At 42.7% G+C, this 21027-nt stretch overlaps 3 protein-coding genes across 3 annotated transcripts; 1 reads left to right on the forward strand and 2 right to left on the reverse strand.

Annotated features, from left to right (window-relative positions):
• Positions 1 to 271: 271 nt before the first annotated feature.
• Positions 272 to 12740, reverse strand: upf3b (UPF3B regulator of nonsense mediated mRNA decay). The gene is made up of 10 exons (XM_061787632.1): positions 12522 to 12740; positions 10929 to 11035; positions 9774 to 9880; positions 9596 to 9694; positions 8528 to 8638; positions 5578 to 5621; positions 5325 to 5513; positions 2713 to 2864; positions 1655 to 1958; positions 272 to 761 (listed from the first exon to the last, which is right to left on the reverse strand). The coding sequence occupies exons 1-10, from the start codon at positions 12630 to 12632 to the stop codon at positions 636 to 638; spliced, it is 1350 nt and encodes a 449-aa protein (XP_061643616.1). The 5' UTR covers positions 12633 to 12740; the 3' UTR covers positions 272 to 635.
• A 402-nt stretch (positions 12741 to 13142) lies between these two features.
• ndufa1 (NADH:ubiquinone oxidoreductase subunit A1) lies at positions 13143 to 14122 on the forward strand. Its single transcript, XM_061787634.1, has 3 exons — positions 13143 to 13716; positions 13832 to 13921; positions 14052 to 14122. Exons 1-3 carry the CDS (start codon positions 13615 to 13617, stop codon positions 14070 to 14072), a joined length of 213 nt encoding a protein of 70 aa, XP_061643618.1. The 5' UTR covers positions 13143 to 13614; the 3' UTR covers positions 14073 to 14122.
• A 1734-nt stretch (positions 14123 to 15856) lies between these two features.
• On the reverse strand, positions 15857 to 20845 carry nkap (NFKB activating protein). The gene is made up of 8 exons (XM_061787633.1): positions 20319 to 20845; positions 17862 to 17942; positions 17690 to 17754; positions 16930 to 17016; positions 16818 to 16857; positions 16552 to 16749; positions 16297 to 16446; positions 15857 to 16179 (listed from the first exon to the last, which is right to left on the reverse strand). The coding sequence occupies exons 1-8, from the start codon at positions 20693 to 20695 to the stop codon at positions 16002 to 16004; spliced, it is 1176 nt and encodes a 391-aa protein (XP_061643617.1). The 5' UTR covers positions 20696 to 20845; the 3' UTR covers positions 15857 to 16001.
• Positions 20846 to 21027: the final 182 nt, after the last annotated feature.

Genomic DNA, 21027 nt, shown 5'->3' on the forward strand with positions numbered 1-21027 from the left:
TAAAGTGGGGAAACTACTGTATGCAAAAATATAAGAATTTGAGGAGGGGCCAATACTTTTTCATGGCACTGTAGGTTCACAAACAAAAAAAATTCTGAATGGGCGAATTTGCAAATGCAGAATTGCGAATGCACAGAGGTTAACTGCAATCCACTTTGGAATAAGGTTGTAACACAATATGTGAAAAACGTCATGCACTATATTCACAAAGGTGATTCAAGTGCACACCGTGTGGTTGAGACAAATGCATATACATTTAGACTGCTACAAATTGTAACAAGAGCTGTGTTTATTCCACATCCATGAATGTCATTTATAAGCTTGTCAATGCTGTTTAGATGGAAGATTTGTGTGAGTAAAAGTAAAAATTTAATGTTTGCACCAATAGTGACAAAAAGTAAGGTCACTTTGGGTTTTTCTGTGCCTTATAGCCAAACTCTTACCTTTCCTGAGGAGTGAAAATAAAGACGGTTACTTTGAGCCACTGCCAGGCTCAACCGTGAAACACAAGTGGGCCTAAAACATGGGAGAGCAGGCCTTGAGGCGACAAGCTACTCCAAGTTTGGCTGGCTGCATTCTCCTCCACCAAACTAAAAAGAAGCCCTCAGCAGAAATCTGCTCAATCATCACCCTTGTCAGCCATTTTTCTTTGTTTCGGTTTCTGGCTTCCTGTCCATCGAGCTGGTATCGTCACCTCCTCCTCCTGCTGGGCGATTGCGGCTTCTTGCTCCAGGCTGGTACAGCTGGATAGCAGGACGATCCTAATACCAAAAAAGAATCATATATATTGTGTGAAAGTTTAAAAAAAATAAAATACAGATTGATAGATATTCCTACTTTACCCCTTGATTGCATCATCAATGCGTAGATTGTTACTAATAGTAATTCAAGATTCATAATTTTTGAAATTGTATAATTTGTAAAAAAAAAAAATAATTAAAAATTTCATCCATCCATCCATTTTATTTTCCGCTTATCCTCACTAGGGTCGCAGGCTGCTGGAACCTATCCCAGCTATCTTCGGGCGGAAAGCGGGGTACACTCCGAACCGGTCGCCAGCCAATTGTAGGGCACATATAAACAAACAACCATTCACACTCAAATTCACACCTACCGGCAATTGACGACTGGTTAGCACATCTCCTAAACTAATATATAAAATGGAGGAAAGTTTGGATTTTAGTGCCCAGAAAGGTGGCTCTAAATAAAATATTATTAAATAACAATATATGTGATTGAATTTAATAATTAATAAATGTATCTGTGGCGGCACGGTGGATGACTGGTTAGAGCGTCAACCTCACCGTTCTGAGGACTGGGGTTGAATCCCCGGCCCCGCCTGTGTGGAGTTTGCATGTTCTCCCCGTGCCTGCGTGTGTTTTGTCCGGGCACTCCGGTTTCCTCCCACATCCCAAAAACATGCGTGGTAGGTTAATTGACAACTCTAAATTGCCCGTAGGTGTGAGTGTGAGTGCGAATGGTTGTTTCTTTGTATGTGCCCTGCGATTGGCTGGCAACCAGTTCAGGGTGGAGTGACCCTAGTGATGAGAAGCGGCTCAGAAAATGGATGGATGGATAAATGTATCTGTAATATGTATGGAGGTAAAGCTGTATAGATGGTAAATAGATAGCCAACTAGATAGTGATGGATTACTTTATTCCGTAGCCGTTCTCGTTTGGCACTGTCGTCCTTCTTGTTGTCTTTGGGCGTCTTCTCCATCTTGTCAGATTCTGACGCGTTGTCAGCCCGTTTCTTGTCCGGTGGCCGCTCCCTCTCCTTCTTCGCCGGCCCCTCCTCCTCCGCCCACTTCCTACCGACGTTCTCGCCGTCGTGCCTCTCCCTCCTCCTGCGTCGTTCCTGCCGCCTCATGCGCTCTCTCTCTCTCTGCTGATGCTCCTTCTCCAGCTCGCGCTTGGCGTCATGCTCCCTGAACTCCTTGCAGCCTTCCTCGTCCGCTCTGTAGGAGTAAATTAAAAAACAATTTAATTCACTAAAACAAGGGTTAAGTTGGAGTGTATGAAATAAAATAAAACAATGTGAAGGTAAAGTAAAATTATGTTGGGTGTGTAGAATTAGAGTAAATGCAATTCAATGAAAAATTTGACACAAAACTAGGTAAAATGTTTTAGTGTGCACAAAATAAATTACATTAAATTAAAGATAAAATTGACAAAACAAGGTAAAATGTTGCAGTGTATATACTTAAATTTAATTTAAAAAAATTTAATTCATGAGAATAACATGGTGTAGATGAAGTAAAATATGATGAGTGTATACAGTGACACCCGCTATTTGCGGAAGATCGGGACCATCTGGGTGAACGGTGAATAGTGAATTTTTTCCCATTATAATTGCTAAAACCCCAAATATTCTTGACGAAGCAAGAATAAACCGCCAATAAGCGTTTTTGGGATGGGTTACTACCCAAAAAAGAAAAAATTAATTTAAAGAATAGAAAACAAATTACCCCGCCCCTCTAAAAAAAAGAAGAAATAAACAGCCCTCCCCCCTGTAATTAGAAACAAAATCTGCGAATAGGTGAATCCGCAGGTCCCAAGTATGCGGGGGTCCACTGTACATAAAACATGCAACCACACACAAAAAAATCAAATGAAAAAATTTGACCCAAAACAAGGTGTAGGTATAATAAAATGTGTTGGTGTATAAAATAAATTATTGATATAAAATAACGTGAGTCAATTATGACGTACTTCTTTGCACGCTCCTCCTTGTTGTCATTGTTTTGTCGTCTCTTGTGCTCAGAGATTCTGGTTTCCTCTTTGCCAGGCCTCTCAGTTTTTTTTAACTTCTCCTTAATTTTGTCAGAGTCAGGATCTTCTCCTCTGTCTGGCTTCTTCAGCAGCTACATGAAGGACAAATAAATATGATGTCATTTTGCAACGTGTGTGAAGGGATTTTAAACAGAGTTACAAGTTTAATTTGTTCGGATGTATCTCAACTTACACATACAGTGGAACCTCAGGTTACGAACAACCCGGTTTACGAACAATTCGGATGACATCCAAAACTCTGTAGAAGATTTACCTCTAGTTACATATTATTTTCAGTTTGCAAATGCGCTTTGTATGGACGTACGCAAGGACCCAAGTTGTGCTTCTATTCGTGCTACGTGATGATAACACACTACTGTAAGATGAAAACTATCTAACCATCCATTTTCTGAGCCGCTTATCCTCACAAGGGTCGCAGGAGTGCTGGAACCTATCAGCAGGAGGCGGGGTACACTGGAACTGGTTGCCAGCCAATCACAGGGCACACATAAACAAACAACCATTCGCACTCACATTCACACCTACGGGCAAGTTAGAGTCTTCAATTAACCTACCATGCATGTTTTTGGGATGTGGGAGGAAACTGGAGAGCCTGGAGAAAATCCACGCATGCGCGGGGAGAACATGCAAACTCCACACAGGCGGGGCCGGGGATTGAACCCTGGTCCTCAGAAATGTGAGGCAGACGCTCTAACCAGTCGCTGCTGCCAGAGGAAAACTAGTTGTCTCCTAATAGTGTTTGTGATCGATGTGGTTAAAAAAAAAGTCCAGAAATGACTATTTTCATCAAAATTATTATTTACAGTATGCATGTTATTTATTGAATTGTGGCGTCTCTTTAATTAAGGCAACAAACGGTGACTGTTGGTGTAATAACATCAAAATAGCTGTCCACATAGACAGATATGAACACAAGACACACCACCGCACTGTAGCAGCCCGGCTAATCGACATGCATACATAGCAGCCATATTGGCAGGGGCGACGTTCCCATGGAAGGCAATGCATTAACATTGAAATTAAGCTGTACCTTGCTCATTTCTCAACCGATTTTCATGAGGGTTACTCTTTTGTCAACGCCAAAGCGTATGCCATCAATAAAGAACATAGGAAAAATATCAATCAAAAAATTATCAAAATTATCTTAAGAAATGTGCAGCAAATTGGCCAACAGAGCAATTAATCTTTTAAATGACAATGTGATGTCCCACTTCCTGAGATTTTTATTTTTTTTTCTGAGTCGGTTTGCTGTGCCAAAATCAACCACTTAATTAGAAAAGGAAGAGAAAAGAAAAAAACACCTGAATCTGAATTTTCCTGCATTATGTTTATAATTGTGTTTTCACTTTATGTCTATATTGCACTATATTTATTTTTTATTCTTAGTGGCTGATGTCAAGATCTGGAGTCAGTTAGGCCCGCTGCACACCGAGCGACACACCCGAAAGCTACTGAACTAAAATTCCGACCAAATTACAGTCGGTGACTCACACCTGCACATCAGGTGATTGACATTATCAACTCACTGCAACTGAATAACGGCAAACCCCGCTGTTATTCTCATAAAATCGACTATTATTTTTTAAGTCAAACCAGACAACGACATGGTGCGATTTTCAAGGAAGAAGCGCAACTGTTGGCTACAAGAATGATTTGTGTCAAACGTGTTGCATGTTGTGCCAGGTTCAAAACCACAAGCTTCTAACAATTAAAATGCACCCATCCATCTATACATTTTCTGAGCCCCTTATCCTCACAAGGGTCGCGGGAGTGCTGGAGCCTATCCCAGCTATCTTCGGGCAGGAGGCGGGGTACACCCTGAACTGGTTGCCAGCTAATCGCAGGGCACACATAAACAAAGAACCATTCACACTCACATTCACACCTAGGGGCAATTTAGAGACTTCAATTAACCTACCATGCACGTTATTGGGATGTGGGAGGAAACCGGAGTGGCCGGAGAAAACCCACGCAGGCACGGGGAGAACATGCAAACTCTACACAGGCGGGGCCGGGGATTGAACCCCGGTCCTCAGACCAATCCATTCTAAAAAAAAAAAAAAAAAAAAACACGTACTGTACAAGTAATGTGTATTTTTTCAGTTGTTATCATGATCTAATTTAGCATTTTGTGTTACTTTTTTTGACAAAGTTAACAAAGCTATTGGAACACATTATTCTGATAGCATAAAAGTTGAGTGAACACAAGCTAGCTCTTGAACAACATGCGACAATGCAACGCATTTTTCTTCTTCTCAGTACGAGCAATATGCAAGTTAAAAATAGGAAAACTATTTTCTGGGCAGAGAATTATTTTTTTCCCCATTGTGCCAAGTTATCAAAACCGGTATTATAATTTAAAGTGCATAAATGTTTACTTTTGTACTTAAGTACATTTCTGCATCTGTACTTTTTCACTTTTAGTTAAAGTACAGGAATTGAATCAGTACTTCTACTTTCTTCTTTACACCAGTATTTGTACTTCTACTTAAGTATAGAGAGTGAATACTTTTGCCACATCCGCTATTTACTTTTATTTTTGGCTCATCTTTGATTTGGTCCTTCTCATTCTCTGGCATTTTGTCCAGTTTCCTCATCTTCTCAGCTCCTTTGCGCTTACGTCGCTCCTCCTCGCGCCACTTGCGGCGTTCCTCGTCACGAAGGCGCTTTCGTTCCAGCTCCCGCCGCCTTCTCTCCTCTTTCTTCTCCTCCCTGATTCTCTAAGGAGAGAACATGAGTCTATCTCATGTCATTCAATTCAGCTCACTAGTGTGCCTGACTTACCTGTTTATTCTTCAGAAAATCCAGCAGAGGAGTTGTTTTTTTAGCTTTAAGAAAAGTAAAGGTTGGATTTAGTAGAAATAAGAAACAAAGAGTATCAACTGCTTTAATGTAAGGTTGGGTGATATGGCCTAAACATATTTACTTTGTCACAAAAATGTTAATCGATTTCTTTCCCCTTTGCTTATAGAAAACAATAAAAAGTTTCAAAGCAAGTTTTAGTTTTAAATTTTCCCCCTTGTGGGATTTCCTTCATTCCTCATAGTCGTGATACCAAACAAGCTTTGAAACAGTGCCCCCCCCCCCCCAGCATTAACTTGCATCAACTTCTACAGAAATAATAGAGATGTTTTTTTTTTTTAATGTACAGATAATGTGAAAACAAGTGCCTTCTCTTGGAAACATAAAAAAATAAATCACTGCTTTTTCAACATAAAAATGGGCAACATGTATTTGTCAATGTTAAGCGTGATTGACTGTGATGACCCTCCATTGGGCTCCTTTCTTGTCATAAGGAAAAATGTCAAAAGGATGTCTACCATGAATTGCTTTTTTTGAAAAGTAGTCACTTGGGGCGGGCAATATAGGCAAAAAAAACAACTTTTTTTTATTTTACGATAACGGTAATTTGACGCCATAAAAAAAATAAAATAAATAAAAATCTGTGTGAAGCTACTTACTTCCCAGGACATTTATCGAGAGACACAGCGTTTCAGAACAGCTCGTTTATTTTGTAAAGTGCTTCATACATCTACTGCAAAACATTGCACAAGAATATTGTGCAATATCGGCAATATTTAACAATGAATAACTTCAAGTTATGTCCAAGCTGTAAAAAATATGCCAAGTCAGATTTGTGCATTAGTATTTTAGATAAACTTTTGTAACAAAACAAAACAAAAACAATGACATCAAAATGTAAACCTAACCAAATATTTTAAACAAAATAGATTTTTGTTTGTCACTACAGCACAAAATGGCATACAAATTTAGCTTGAACACAGCAGAAAGAAATGTAGTTGATGGCATCCTTTATGTTTTGCCAATGAATATTTGCTTTGTCATATGATGTGTTTGCTAAATGACTCAGCAAGGGTTTTCTGAGTGTGTTGTGCAGATTTATCTTTTCTTTAGCAGTAGTCATGCTCGTGGAATCAAAGTTTTACGCATTCCTCATACTCAGGGTTGGAAGGGTTACTTTAGAAATGTATTCCGATTCAGTTACTAGTTACCTATGACGATGACGATGTGACGTCATGACCGCTGAAGTTGTTTTTATTCCCAGTGACAGGTTTAGCAGCTGGTATTGGTGATAGTCTTTAAATAAGTACAGCAGTGAGTGATTGATGACGGGTTAGTGAAATATTTATTTACAGTGCGGCTGTCGGGCTGTGCTAGCTAGCTCCTCCATTAGCCTCACTAGCAGTAGTGATGACTTTGACAGTGCACAGTTTTCTTTGTAGATGTTATTCAAAAGGATTTGGGGCCTTTTCGGCAGGGCAGGGGTTGACCTCTTTGCCTCAGAGTCGATGACCCTCTGGTTTTCCCTGAAGGAAGCCAGCAGCCCTCTAGGCCAGGATCTGCTGGCCCAACCTCGGCCGAGCTGCCTGCTTTATGCCTTTCCTCCGCTGCCTCTGGTTTGGCTGACACTTCAGATGGTTCTTCAGGAGCGTCACACGCTGTTGCTGGTGGCCCCCTTTGGGCGGCACAGACATGGTTCCCCCAGTTGCGCAGACTCTGCTTCGGCGAGCCTTGATGTCTCCCCGTCAGGAGCGAACCGTTGTCTCAACAAGAGGGTCACCTTTGGCATCACGATCCTCGCTGCCTCCGCTTGTGGGTTTGGCCGCTAAAAGGCCCAACTCGCTGCTGTGCGGCGCCTCTCCGGCGGACCATTTTAAACGCCAGGGCTCCATCCACTCAGCTACTGTACGGCAATTGGTGGAGACTCTTTGCGGGGTGGTGTGGGAATCGCAGGGTGGACCCGGTCCTTTGCTCAGTTACCTTGGTTCTGGAGTTCCTGCAGTCCCTCCTGGACAAGGGTCGGTCTCGGTCTACTCTAAATGTGTATGTGGCTGTGATTTCGGCCCGACCTGCTGGGGTAGACAGTAGCACAGTGGGGAGTCACGGCCAGGTGTCGTCTTTTCTCAAAGGGGCTCTGAGGCCTCACGCTGCGAGGTCTCCGCAAGCCCCAGCATGGGACCTACATTTGGTGCTGGAAGGCCTGCGCTAGCCTCCCTTTGAGCCCCTGGCAGGTGCAGAGATGTAGTGGGTGTTTTGCACGGCTGCGTTCCTGCTCGTCATTGCCTCAGCAAAACATGTCGGTGAGCTGCACGCACTGTCGGTCAGCCCTTCGTGCCTGTGCCAGTGTCACTCTATGGCCACAGTCACATCACGTGACTTTTTTGGTATGCATACTCGAACTGCATGTGTGCAAAGGGAATATTCAGTGCTTTCAGCACCACCTTCCGGCGGTCATTCTGGATTTTCAAAGAACCTTAGTTACATACGTAACTTTCATTTGTTTTGCTTGCCACTGAGTCACATTACTGAATCATGTCTGCTCATTTGGCGAATGAGGACTTTCATGCGCTTCCTACTATCTCTCTTCCTCCTATGCCATCCAGGCACCCGTTCAGCTGTTTTCTTATCGAGACAGTATGAATACTCGATAATGTAAAATTGCACATTGTTAAAGCAACGTTCACGATTATTTCGAAGGCGATATATATTGCCCACCCCTAGTAGTCACTAGAGTGATCAAAAAAGTCACTAAAGATAGCAAAAAAGCTCCAACTTGGCAACACTGACTCTGCTTTTGTAAACTAGCTCCTCTGTTTACAGCGATGATGTTAGTGGAACCAGTGCACGTCAGCAAAAATATCATCCTGATAAATAACTAAAATTAATCAATAAAATCAATTAATCGCCCAGCCTTACTTTAACATTTACTTACCTACTAGCTCCTTCGACCTGGCTTCAATCTCTTCCAGCAGAGTCTCAGGTGTGGATGTCAACTTCTCATTGTCTCCAGTGTAATACTCCAAAAACTTCTTGTAATCAGGATCTAGAAACACATGTACACATAAACAATACATAATATTGTAAAACGTTAAGAATAGAATGTTATTTTCTTTCTTTTGAGGCGGGAGATGACTAAACAGTCGTAAGGGTGGACGACTAGTTAGCACTGCCTCACAGTTCTGAGGACCCATGTTCAAATCCGGCCTCACCTGTGTGGAGTTTGCATGTTCTCCCTGTGCCTGCGTGGGTTTTCTCCGGGTACGCCGGTTTCTTCCCACATCCCGAAAACATGCATATTAGGTTGACTGAAGACTCTAAATTGCCTGTAGGTGTGGTGACTGTGAATGGTTGTTTGTTTATATGTGCCCTTCGATTGGCTGGCAACCAGTTCAGGGTGTACCCCGCCTATCGACTAGAGTCAGCTGGGATAGGCTCCAGCATTCCTGCGACCCTAGTGAGAATAAGCAGTATAGAAAATGGATGGGATGACTAAACATGCGGCGAGTCACAATGACCCACAAATGTTTTTGGTGTGTCACTGATGGTGCATTGGTACAGTCGCCTGACTTTGATGTAAGCATCATGGGTTCAGTTCCTACTCTGTGATGGTGTGATTGTGAGGGTGGATGGTTCTTTGTCTGTATGTGCCCTGCAGCTGACTGCCGACCAGTCCATGGTGTAGTGTGCCTTTCGCCCAAAGTCTGCTGGGATAGACTCCAGCTCTCCATGACCCTGAATAGGATAAGTGGTAGCCTTTTGAAAATTGATGTTTTTGGTGTACCAAAGATATTTAACATGAGTGTTAAAGAACCAGAGGATGGCCATCAAATATTTTAGTTTAGATCCCCAAAATATAGCACTGTTTGCTGAAAAGATGTCATTTTTTAGTTCTGTGTGTTAAGGAATGTTACATGTAATAAACATTCATAGAGTGTAAAAGGGGATCAATGAAAGTGTATAATGTAAGAAATAGAAGCCATTTCATCAAAAAAAAACACACCGTCACTAATGGTCCCACACTTGGTATCCTTTTTCTTGCTTCTTTTCTTGGATGTCTTTTGAAAAGGTGCAAACTCCACAATGGCAGGGTACTCCTGTCCTTTTGGAAACAAACGTATACAACAAAACCATTGAGTGGACGTTCTCTTTAATTGTAAATATCAGGATATATTTATTACCTCTGTTGTCAATGAACACATAGCCGTCGAAGCGATCCCTGAACAGGACAATATCCTCTTGGTTCTTGAAGTTGATGTAGGCCCTCGCAAAGAGGTGAGGATACAGGCTGAGAGAAGTAATTAAAGGAGACATATTATGCTTTTTTTTCCCACAGTTTAAAAGAGTTCCCAGTTTCCATTTTGCCAAAATACCCCAAGGATAAAATATTACAGTACACTTTCTCTTTTTGGAGACAAAATGAAATCATCTTGTTTTGACGCTTGCAAATGAGACTCTTTTATCCTGCCACCCTACCCCCACTGCAGAGGAAATGCTGAGTATGGCTTTGTACCATGACGACCAGGGATGGAGCTCACGGGTTGCGGCAATGCTAGCGCCAATTGCTAGCCCAGAGTGGGAGGAAAAATGCAAGTACCCAGAACATAAAAGTAGGTCATTTTTAGATGAGGTTTAAAAAAAAAAAAAAAAAAAGTTAAAATGAGTATCCATCCATCCATTTTCTGAGCCGCTTCTCCTCACTAGGGTCGCGGGCGTGCTGGAGCCTATCCCAGCTGTCATCGGGCAGGAGGCGGGGTACACCCTGAACTGGTTGCCAGCCAATCGCAGGGCACAGAAACAAACAACCATTCGTGCTCACAGTCATGCCTACGGGCAATTTAGAGTCTCCAATTAATGCATGTTTTTGGGATGTGGGAGGAAACCGGAGTGCCCGGAGAAAACCCACGCAGGCACGGGGAGAACATGCAAACTCCACACAGGCGGGGCCGGGGATTGAACCCGGGTCCTCAGAACTGTGAGGCTGACGCTCTAACCAGTCGGCCACCGTGCCGCCTAAAATGAGTATGTAATTTGTTTTTTAATAAGAAAAATAGCACTCTAAAATATTGCACTGTATAAAAATGGGTCAAAGATGAATGAGTCACTTGTATTTCAAGTCATAGGCATATAAAATTGTTGTGTGACCGCCAGCGATGTTATGTAAATTATTCTCGCTCAAAGACACGTTTGGAAATACGCAGCACAAAAAAGATTTACTTATAGATAGTTGGAAGTTTAATTTGTCACATTTGATAGAAGGGCAAGCACTCAGAGACCCAGCTATTTGTATACAAACAATTCAAAAGTCAATATTTTTTATGATGTCGCAAGCTCACCTTGTGTCATTGGAGAAGAACTCGAGGTAGTCCACTTCGGGAAGAGGCTGCAGTTGCTCCTCCAGCTCCTCCTTAGTAAGACTTGGTGGCAGCCTTCTGATCACAATCTACAATTGGAGTGTTATTCCTCCATTAGTACACAGAAAAGGGAACAAATAGGGTGGCAACTTACAATGTTATTTTAATAACCACGTGGTAAATGGACAGCACTTATAGCAGTGCTTTATCTACACCATCACAGTGCCCAAAGCGCTTAACAACGCCTCACCTTCACCCACTCACACACACATTCATACACCAATGAGCAGCTGCTGCCATGCAAGGCACTGCCAGGCCCACAGGGAGCAAACTGGGTTCAGTGTATTGCCCAAGGACACTTCGACATGCGGACAGTCGTTGCTGGGATTCGAACCTATGACCCTTCGGTCACTGGACGACCCGCTCTACCTACCTACCTACCTACCTACCTACCACAGCCCCCCCCCCATCCATAAATATGCATATATACTAGACTTTACACCGATTTTATTGGGCTGATGGGTAGCGGCCGATATTTAACATTTTATGCTGATTGGCTGATCGGCTTTCATAATTCTCCGATCCGATCAATGATGTCATTGATCGCTGTCGCCGCGTGCACTGCATATTTCAATCCAAAAGCTAGTTTATTTTTAGCCTTATCGCATGTCTTTTGATGTAGGGAAAGAGAAAGTCGGTCCCTTCCAACGTCGGGTGAGGAGGCGCAGCTGACAAGGGCGCAGATTGCACTGGTACCCACTCAGATTTATAATGACATCTATCCATCCCCTCCACTTTTTAATCAGCCCTTCTTCCTAAAGCCAGATGTCTCACTCGGCAAGGCAGACCAATCTTACAAGCCCGACATGAAACTCATGATATCTGCTTCTCACGTAAAACTGTACAGTTACATGTTTTGTTGTACGTTTGTAAGGCTGGGATCGCTGGGAGCACACAAGACTGGCCTTAAGTGTCGTGAGTTTTATAAATTCTGACTCTCAGTGGAAATTGTATATACCATCAAGCACCGCATTTCACTCCTCACACTGTAAAACAAGAGGGGTTTGTTAAATTCTCCAGTCCTTGGTGGTCTGTCACACAGATCTGGACTTGTCTTGCGATACCAACGGGATTATGTTGGGGTGGCTTTGGCTCAGCAGGTAGAACAGGTTCGAATCCCTGCTACGACTGTCTGCATGTCGAAGTGTCCTTGGGCAAGTCACTGAACCCAAATTTGCTCCCAGTGGGCCTGGCAGCGCCTTCCATGGCAGCAGTCGCCCGTTGGTTTACGAATGTGTTTGTGAATGTGAGGCTTTGTAAAGCGCTTTGGGCACTGTGATGATGTAGATAAAGCGCTATATAAGTGCAGTCCATTTACCATTTTTTTCCCCTAAGATATCAAATAAACTACAGTTTTTAATCTCTCTCAAGATTCAAATTAACTTTGCTGGTTGCATTCCTTAACCGAAGAGCACTGACGTCCGTATTATTGGGAAGCTTTTATTTTGAAGGTGGCTTTCGCCTCGAGTTGGCTACCTATTAGCCCAGCCTAGCTTAGCAGCTCGAGAGTTTTACCTTTGTCATGGTCTCTTTCTTTTCCTTCGACTTCTCCGTCCTATCCGAATCCTCGCACATTATTTCCACCCTCCTCTCCCTGGGTCGGGTGTTTTCCTTGTCTTCCTTCATATTTTTAAAGAGCTGCTTTTCAATTATGTGTCATTCCACGGACGTGTTTACTTTTTTAAAACTCCGTCGAAGTGGGTGGGAACCGAATTGGGTAGGAACGAAGCACGCATGCGGAACTTTCAACGTCCGTCCTGACGCAGTACTGAAAATGCACAAACGGGGGCGCTGTGGGCAAGGCACGCGTTTAACGCCTCATTTAGTTTATTCCGAATAACAGCTTCAGATTTCAAAGGCCTTGTGTCGTTATCTTTTAGCGCTTAGATGTGAGTTGTAGTTACTTTTAATAATGTAAAAAATTATAATATGTTCTTTATAAGTCATACATTAATTTATTTATTTTTTTACCGCAGATTTCGGCTAGGTATTGTTTTTGTTTTTTTAATAGTTCAAAGTAGACCGTTGTTTCAACTTCCGGAGAAGCCGGAAAGCGCCATAGATATGAATGCCTAGATTCGCCAGCGGAATTCAGCAGCCCGGCTAACTGACTTGCCTAAGTAGTGACTATGTTGGGGAGGTTGACGTTCCCATAGGCAATGCATGGACACTGACATAAAGTTGTAACTTGCTTGTTCCTCAATCAATTTTCATGAGGATTACTTTTTGTCAACGCCAAAGCGTATGCTATCAAAAACTAAACATTTTTCAAGGCATAAAGAACATATTTTATATACCTTATCATGTGAAATTGACTCACAGTTCCCTTGTCGTAATTGTACGACGTTTTACGCAATCGTATGCAGCACAATGTATCGGTATCGTGGGTCTTTCGGTTTTCTTGGCGTACACTACAGTGAATGCACCGACGACTTCGACCGCCCTAGCTTAGCGTCACAGTAGGCACGTAGCTCAAATCAAAATGGGCGTGTAGTATCTACCAATACATATCTGTGGGCCCGCCATCTTGTTAGCCTCCTTAGCAAAATAAACGGGTGGGTATTCAAGAGCATTGTTTTTTTCTGACAGTTGACCGCTTGCTGCAAGCATGTGGTATGAAATTCTCCCCGGCCTTGGCATCATGGCGGTGTGTCTGATCATTCCCGGCGTTGCCACCGCACAGATCCACAAATTCACCAATGGTGGAAAGGTAAGGTGGTGGTGGATGGGGGCAGGATGCTCCGTCCTTATGTTGCGGTGGTAACAAGAAATGTGTAAATGTGTTGTTCTAAACTGTTACTGTGGGTATTTTCACGTCCACCCAGGAAAAAAGAATCGCCAGGGTTCCCTGGCAATGGTACCTGATGGAAAGAGACAAGCGGGTGTCGGGAACGGGACGCTACTTTGACTCCAAGGTGAACGTCTGTCGGCCGCATGCACAACCTTGTTTATTGACAGCTAGTAACCGATACAAACTCACTATAATCGCATCATAACTTTATTGCTAAACACTGCTTAACAATGATTGTTTATTTCCTTCTACAGGGACTCGAGAACATCCACTGATGACGAAGAAGGAAGTTATTTGTTGTACATTAAAAAACAGTTCTATTCGACATTCATTTGTGCCCGTGTTGTCAATTAAAATGTTTCAGACTCTTCGGGTTTAGCTGTTTTGTATGTATTAAGCACTGTAGTAGAATTATGCTGTGCTTCTCGTCTTTTGAGCCATGGTAAATATTTAGAACAAAACACAGAAATCTAGATCTGTGACAAAAAGCCACATTTCTTTATATACATAGCAAAACTCTGCAAGTAATTGACACACCCACCCCAAAGGTTTATATTTGCCCATAGGTGCCACAAGATGGTGGCAAAGCATGACTAATGAAAGGTCCTCAACTCACTTCAAAATAGGTCCTTGGTATCAAGATGGCGCCAAAGCAATACTTTTATACTCGACAAAGCTTTGGGCTGAGCACAAAACAGTAACCAGATGAGGGTTTTTTTCTGTGAATAATGGAGTAGGAAATATTTTATACGTATTATATTTTTAGGGTATGGTACTGAAAATGGAAAGAAGTCCTCTAAATAAGAATAGAAGCTTTATTAGTCATTGTCACAGGTACAATGATATGTTCAGATAGCTGTATGATTGTTCATACAAATAAAAAAATTTCTAATCATTAGAGCATATGTTGTTGCTCAGCAATGATGACATTCAGCAAACCACACAAAACATTTACTCTATTTACATATGGATTCCAGATGCATATTAGCAGTTTTGCTATAATGCAGCATGTTTATGTATGAGCAATATTCATCAATGTGCACTGTCCCGATCCACGCAAGAAGTATAAAGAAACAACACTTGACAAGTGTTTTGTTTCTTCATGCCATGGCTGCTCATTTGATCTGACTATACTGACAAAAATACATGACAAAATGTACTTGCTACATTAATTGATAGCCCTCCTTTAAAGCTGAATTTGAAGTTGTAAAAAAAGCAGACAACAAAGAAATTTGAGAGCTCTCAAGTTCAAATCAAGGATAAACATACAAAACGGTGGTGTACGCCCAGTACGCTATATGCGGACGGCTGCATGTTGGGCTTGGAAAACCACCGGCACCGACGTACATACAAACGTTGACATCACCGTTCTTACCAGGTCGGCGGCTAAGTTGCTCACTTCTGTTATATTTCTAATTGATTGTATATTCCAAAAAAATACATCATGAATTTTTTGTTGAGTGAGTTGGGGTCCTATCTTTGTTCAGACACACGAGGCGGCGGGAGAAAACACTGCATAGCCTGCTTTTAAGTCACTAACATTATGGTGGCTGCAGTTATGCTAGACTAATACATGTTCAAATATTTAAATGGCATGAAAAGAATTACCGTTTTGCTGCAGAACAAGAGAAACGAGGTTGATTCTCATATAGGGCAGTGTTTTCTGGCTCAGAATTGGATTCTGGGTCTGGTGGCTGAAATATGTAGGGATGTACAAGCCTAGTGTTGCTTGACAAAGTGGCATCAGTTTTTCAGGTCATAGTAGTGATATTAGACTGTTGAGCAGGTCACATGTTTAGCACATTCAGCGGACACGCTCAAAGCATTTGAGAGCAGATACAAAAGCTTCCTTTTTCACAATTTTGAAGCCTCATTTTACATAATTGCCAATTGTTTTTGTTAATCATTCACATTTGTCAGGGTTGTAACAACACTTCTCTGTGGGGTCAAATTTATAAGACATTTATTTTTACTCTACAGGACTAACTTATGACGAACTACAAAATTATCTGCTGCATCAAGGATGATGAACAATAAATATAAAAGGAAATCTCAGTACTGGTAGTTGGATAAATCATTTTACTAAGACAGATTTGCAACATGAAAAACAGTTAACAAAAGCAAATAATTGATCTATCTTACAAAAAAGGGTGGTATTTACACAATGTCCTACAAACATCGTCCTCAAAATGGAGCAGTTTGTGTCATGGCTTGTCCTCTTTCCCTTTGGTCTTTCTGTAGACCATCTCTTTGAAGCTGGACAGGATCTTGCTCTCCCTTTTCCGTCTTTCCTCCTGATTGAAAGAGGCCAGCGCTCTCTTCTCGTCCGCGCTGTAGATCTGGTTTTCCTTTCGCAGACGCACAGCCTCCATGCGACGATGTCTGCAACGGCGACATGCATACCAATTGAGTACAATCAGAGGAGCTCCTCGTGCCAGTAAAAGTGCTTGGGTACAGCTTCGAATAGGAACGTTAAGCCTTATGAAGACGACAAAGTACCTGCTGCCGCTCATCACATAGCCTGACTTCTCAAAGTCAGCGATCTCATTGCTCGTCAGGCCAATTTCTCCTCTCCTTGGAATACGTTTTCCGGCTTTAACGTACTCCGCCATGGCAGCACCTTCACCTGGTAGCAGAGCGTGACCAAAACTGCAGGACAAAAAAATACAAAGCTTGAATATGTCAGAAGACTATACGATAGCCTCCCTTTTCTAATGTAACTAGAATGGACCTTTTTTCAAATGACAAACTTACTCTAAAGGTCTTTCGTCCTGAGACAGGAGCGTGAGTGGTGCTTCGGGTCCCACCAGGTTATCTTCGGCGGAGCCTTTTTCAACCCACATCACCTCGCCAGCGTCCACCTCCTCCTCTTCTTCTTCAGACTCACCGCTGCTGGAGTCGCTTGATGACTTGCGGGTCTTTCTCGCCTTCTTCTTCTTGGACTTCTTGGACCTGAGAGCAAACGTGGCGTTTCAGTGTCTTCCTTTGTGGAGGAAAACAACTGCCGCAATAACACTTACTTCTTGCTCTTCTTTTTCTTTGTCTTCTTTACTCCATCCTCTGGAAAAAAAAGTGACAAGAGTTAAACATGTGCAATAGAAACGTCAAATAAAGAATTTAAACGTCACATACCATCTCCATCTGACTCCAGGCCGCTGTCTGACTGCTTCTTGTGCTTTTTCTTCTTGGATTTCTTCTTCTTTTTCTTCCTCTTTTCATCTAAAAACACATGGAAGCAATATTGTTTATTGGAGACATGCATTTTTATCACAATTAAAAAAAAGTTACTAAGTGTCTCAGTCTGTGATATGTTTTCATCCAAAATAACCCAAGGATCCAGAATTACAACACGGTCTTTTTCAAGCCTCTCTGAAATCCGCCTGTTTTGAGGGGGTGGTCCTGTCTTGGAAAAATGCATATGAGCCAATTCTCAACCTTGTACGTTGTTCCAACATGAGAACAGCTTTCGTTACCATGACAACTAGTGGTAGATGTAGGATGTGGCTACTTGAATCTGAATTGCGAAGCACAGGCAAGTCCCCGTAGACGCTAAAAGCATCGATATTCACTTGCCGTGCCAGCACTTGATCCCCAAGCCGAAGCTTTAGAGAGCATGCGCAAAGTAGTCACAGAGCTTCACTTTCTCCTCATTTTGTGCACTGTCATCTGTGGCACCTTGTATAAACAGGTGTGTGCCTTTTCAAATCATGTACAATCAACTGAATTTACCACAGGTGGACTCCAATTAAGCTGTGGAAACAGAATGATCAGTGGAAATAAGACACACCCAAGTTCCATTGTGAGCTTCACGGCAAAGGCTGTGAATACTTATGTACATGCGATTTCTTAGTTTTTTACTTTAAATAAAGGTTTGTGCATGCGTGAAATCTACCTTCTGAGTTTGACGCCGAGCTGACATTTTTCCCGTTGTCTTCGACGGGTGTGAATTCATCAGAGCTAGTGGAGACAAACAAAACCCAAGTTAAACTTTCTGTCACTGACTACAGCAGCTATTCAAATAAAATAAAACATTTCGGTTAGAGGGCGACACTTCTTTGACTTACTCTTCTTCTTTCACCCTCGGCGAATATCCCCACACTTCGGGACAACCTTGCTCGCCGATCCTCTCTCGCTCCTTCAGCCGCCTGCAACAAACAAACACGTCACACTCCAGTTGCTTGTGTTTGCCATCTTACATCGATCTAGAGGGGGTCCTCAGTTTAGAATGGTCTGGACATATAGACCCTTTCCCAAAAATTAGAATATCACGGAAAAGTTTATTTATTTCCATAATCCCAATCAAAAAGTTAAACTTTCATAGATTATAGATTCAGGGCCCACAATTTAAACAATTTCAAGTATTTGATTATTTTTAGATAATGTGGGCTTCCAGCTCATAAAACCCACAAAATCAGGAATTCAAAAAAATAGAATACTGTGAAGAAATCAGCCTAAATTTTGCAGGCCATAAATGTTTTAAACTGTGTGTCACACACTAATCATCTGCTAAACTCAAAGCACCTGCATAGGTTTCCCCAGGTGTCATTAAATTGCTTCAGTTGGGTTCAATTGTCTCAGTTGGGTTCAATATGGGGAAGACTGAAGACTTGACAGAGAGATGACTGTGGGCTTCAGCGGAATATTAAACAGAGAAGATTGAAGAATCTAGGAGAAATCCAGAAAGAGTGGAATGAGACGGGAATCACAGCTTCAAAAACCACCACATTCCGACGGATCCGCGAGATGCACTACAACTGTCGGGTTCCTCGGGTCAAGCCGCTGCTGAGCCTTAGCCAACGTAGGAACCGTCTCAACTGGGCCAAGGAGAAGAAGGACCGGACTTGTGGCCAGTGGTCCAAGGTCTTCTTTTCCGATGAAAGTAAAGTGTGCCTTTCATTCGGAAATCAAGATCAAAGGGTTTGGAGGAAGACGGATGAAGAACAGAACTTAGAGGACTTAATTATTCTGTCTGCTGAGGCTCTGTATGGAGATGCAGATGTCATCTTCCAGGAGGACCTGACCCCTGCCCATACCGCCCTGTTTGATGCCCATGCCATCACAGTGCTTGACTGGCCAGCCAACTCACCGGATCTAAACCCCATGGAGAATCTATGCGGTATTATCAAGAGGAAAATGAGGGGCACCAGACCTCAAAACAAAGAACTGACAGCAAGCATCACGAAAATCTCGGCTTCCATAACTCCCAGGTAATGCCACAGGCTGACTGCCTTAATGCCACGGCACATTGAGGCAATGATTAAAGCAAAGGGATTCCCAATCAAGTATTGAAGATTAACATATCATTTTGAATGAACCATATTTCGATTTGATGTAATGTGACCCTAATTTCTAAAAAGTTGGAAATGTCCAAAATATTAGTCCCCGAGCTCAAGTGAAAGGAACTCTGAATGCTTCAGCACACCAAGAGATTTTGGACACTTTGTGGGAACAGTTTGGAGGAGTTGGTGTACTCTATGTAATATGCAGTGAATAAACTGTAACATTAAAAGTGACCAGCAGATTAACTGTTTGTATATGATCAAAAGATTAAAGGGCCCGTATTTTGCCAAACCAACTTTTTTTTTTGTATTTGGGATGTAATATTGTGTCTATGGTGCCTCAGTAAATATGTGAAATAGGAATTAAAATCATACACGCATTCCAGATGTTTTTCTGCCGAGATGCCTGAAATCCGGTCATTCGAATTTCTCCAGGTTATCGACGTCACTAGCGAAGATCTCCGCCTATCGTTTCCACTCCCAAACCAGCGCTGTCAACATAATAAACGTGTGCTCTCACAAGTAGCGAGGGTTGGGTCTTCTACACGGAGGCAGCCAATCAGAGGAGCGGTCTTCGCCAAAAATGGACAAAGTGGAGACAAAACTGGGTCAAACAGAAGTAGCTTTCAGAGGGGCATTTTCTGGACACACAAAACCGTGGTGTTTTTTTTTTTTTTAAATGAAATTGACACTTTTATAAAGTCCATGTTAGACTGTCACTCTCTGGAGGCCTAAATATGGAACCTTTAAAACATGCACTCGCGCAAGTGCGACCAGATGAAATTTGTACTCGCACACACTGAAAAAAGGGTCACATATTTTGGCCCAAAGACCATTTTGGCCGCAGTCTCGAGCCCTGAAAAGGTAGGGATGTGTATGCAAGAGAAAGTTGCGAGATGAATCGGGCAATCAGGAATCAGTAAACTTCGAGCCCTTAATTATGACATAAAACAGCTGTCCTAGTTGTATTTTATTGTCCTATCCTACTAAAATTACTCGAAAGAGATAAGAATCTTGAAATGAGACCTTGTGTCAAAATGACGGAGTTAACACCAAGACAAATATTTTTAAGAAGTCCTCCATTATGTTTTCTTCGATGTTTGTTTACGACTAACAATTCCCTTGACTCATTACCTCCACCCGAAGGCTGGAATTATACAAAGTAGACGTTGGTATGGCTGTCGTGCTGTAGTGTAGATAGAAAGTGCTAAACGAGTTGAATTGGATTGAAACAAAGTGTACCTTGCCATGAGTTCTTCTTGTCTCTGTCTGTGAGCATCGTCTCTCTGCTGGTCATGGTAAAAATCATCTCTGGAGCCGCCGTGCCTCCACGGAGCGTCCCTCTGCTCGGACCAGCGGCTGTGACTTTGACCACTACCGGCGTACCTTTCTCGGGATCGGGACCGACTGCGGTGGGGGCTGCCGACTCGGAACCGCTTGATGGTCCTCGCTTCCCGGAGTCGGTGCTCTCGTTCTTCTCGCTCGCGCTCCCTGTCGCGGGGCCTCGGGAGTCTGGGCCCGAAGCTGTCCGGCGATATGCTTCTCTCTCGGCTGCGGGAGCGAGAGCGGTTTCGAACGTGTCGGGGACTCCGAGAGCCCGGACGGCTGAACTGTGGCATGATCCAAGCGAATTGCTCTCAGAAATATTTAGCGTAAAGACGGACTCAAAATAGCTCAGAACTCAACAAGCAGAGTCCTCTGCTACACTACTATACGATTGGTCAACAACCGAAAGTCTGTCTGCGTTTCCGTTTCCTTCTTCTTGTTGTTTTGGTGTGCATTTCCGTTTCCGGAAACGAGCGAAGGACCCGCCCGCAGACAAATATCTCGATGTCTCCTTGAGCGGATTGGCCAGTGGCTGTGATAGATCAGCGCGTCCGCCATATTGGATGTGTCAATTTTGCTCATAATGTAGTGTGTGTGTTTGGAAACTCAATCTGACGACCTAACT

Source organism: Phyllopteryx taeniolatus, chromosome 10, assembly GCF_024500385.1.
Source record: "Phyllopteryx taeniolatus isolate TA_2022b chromosome 10, UOR_Ptae_1.2, whole genome shotgun sequence".
Lineage (NCBI taxonomy): Eukaryota > Metazoa > Chordata > Actinopteri > Syngnathiformes > Syngnathidae > Phyllopteryx > Phyllopteryx taeniolatus.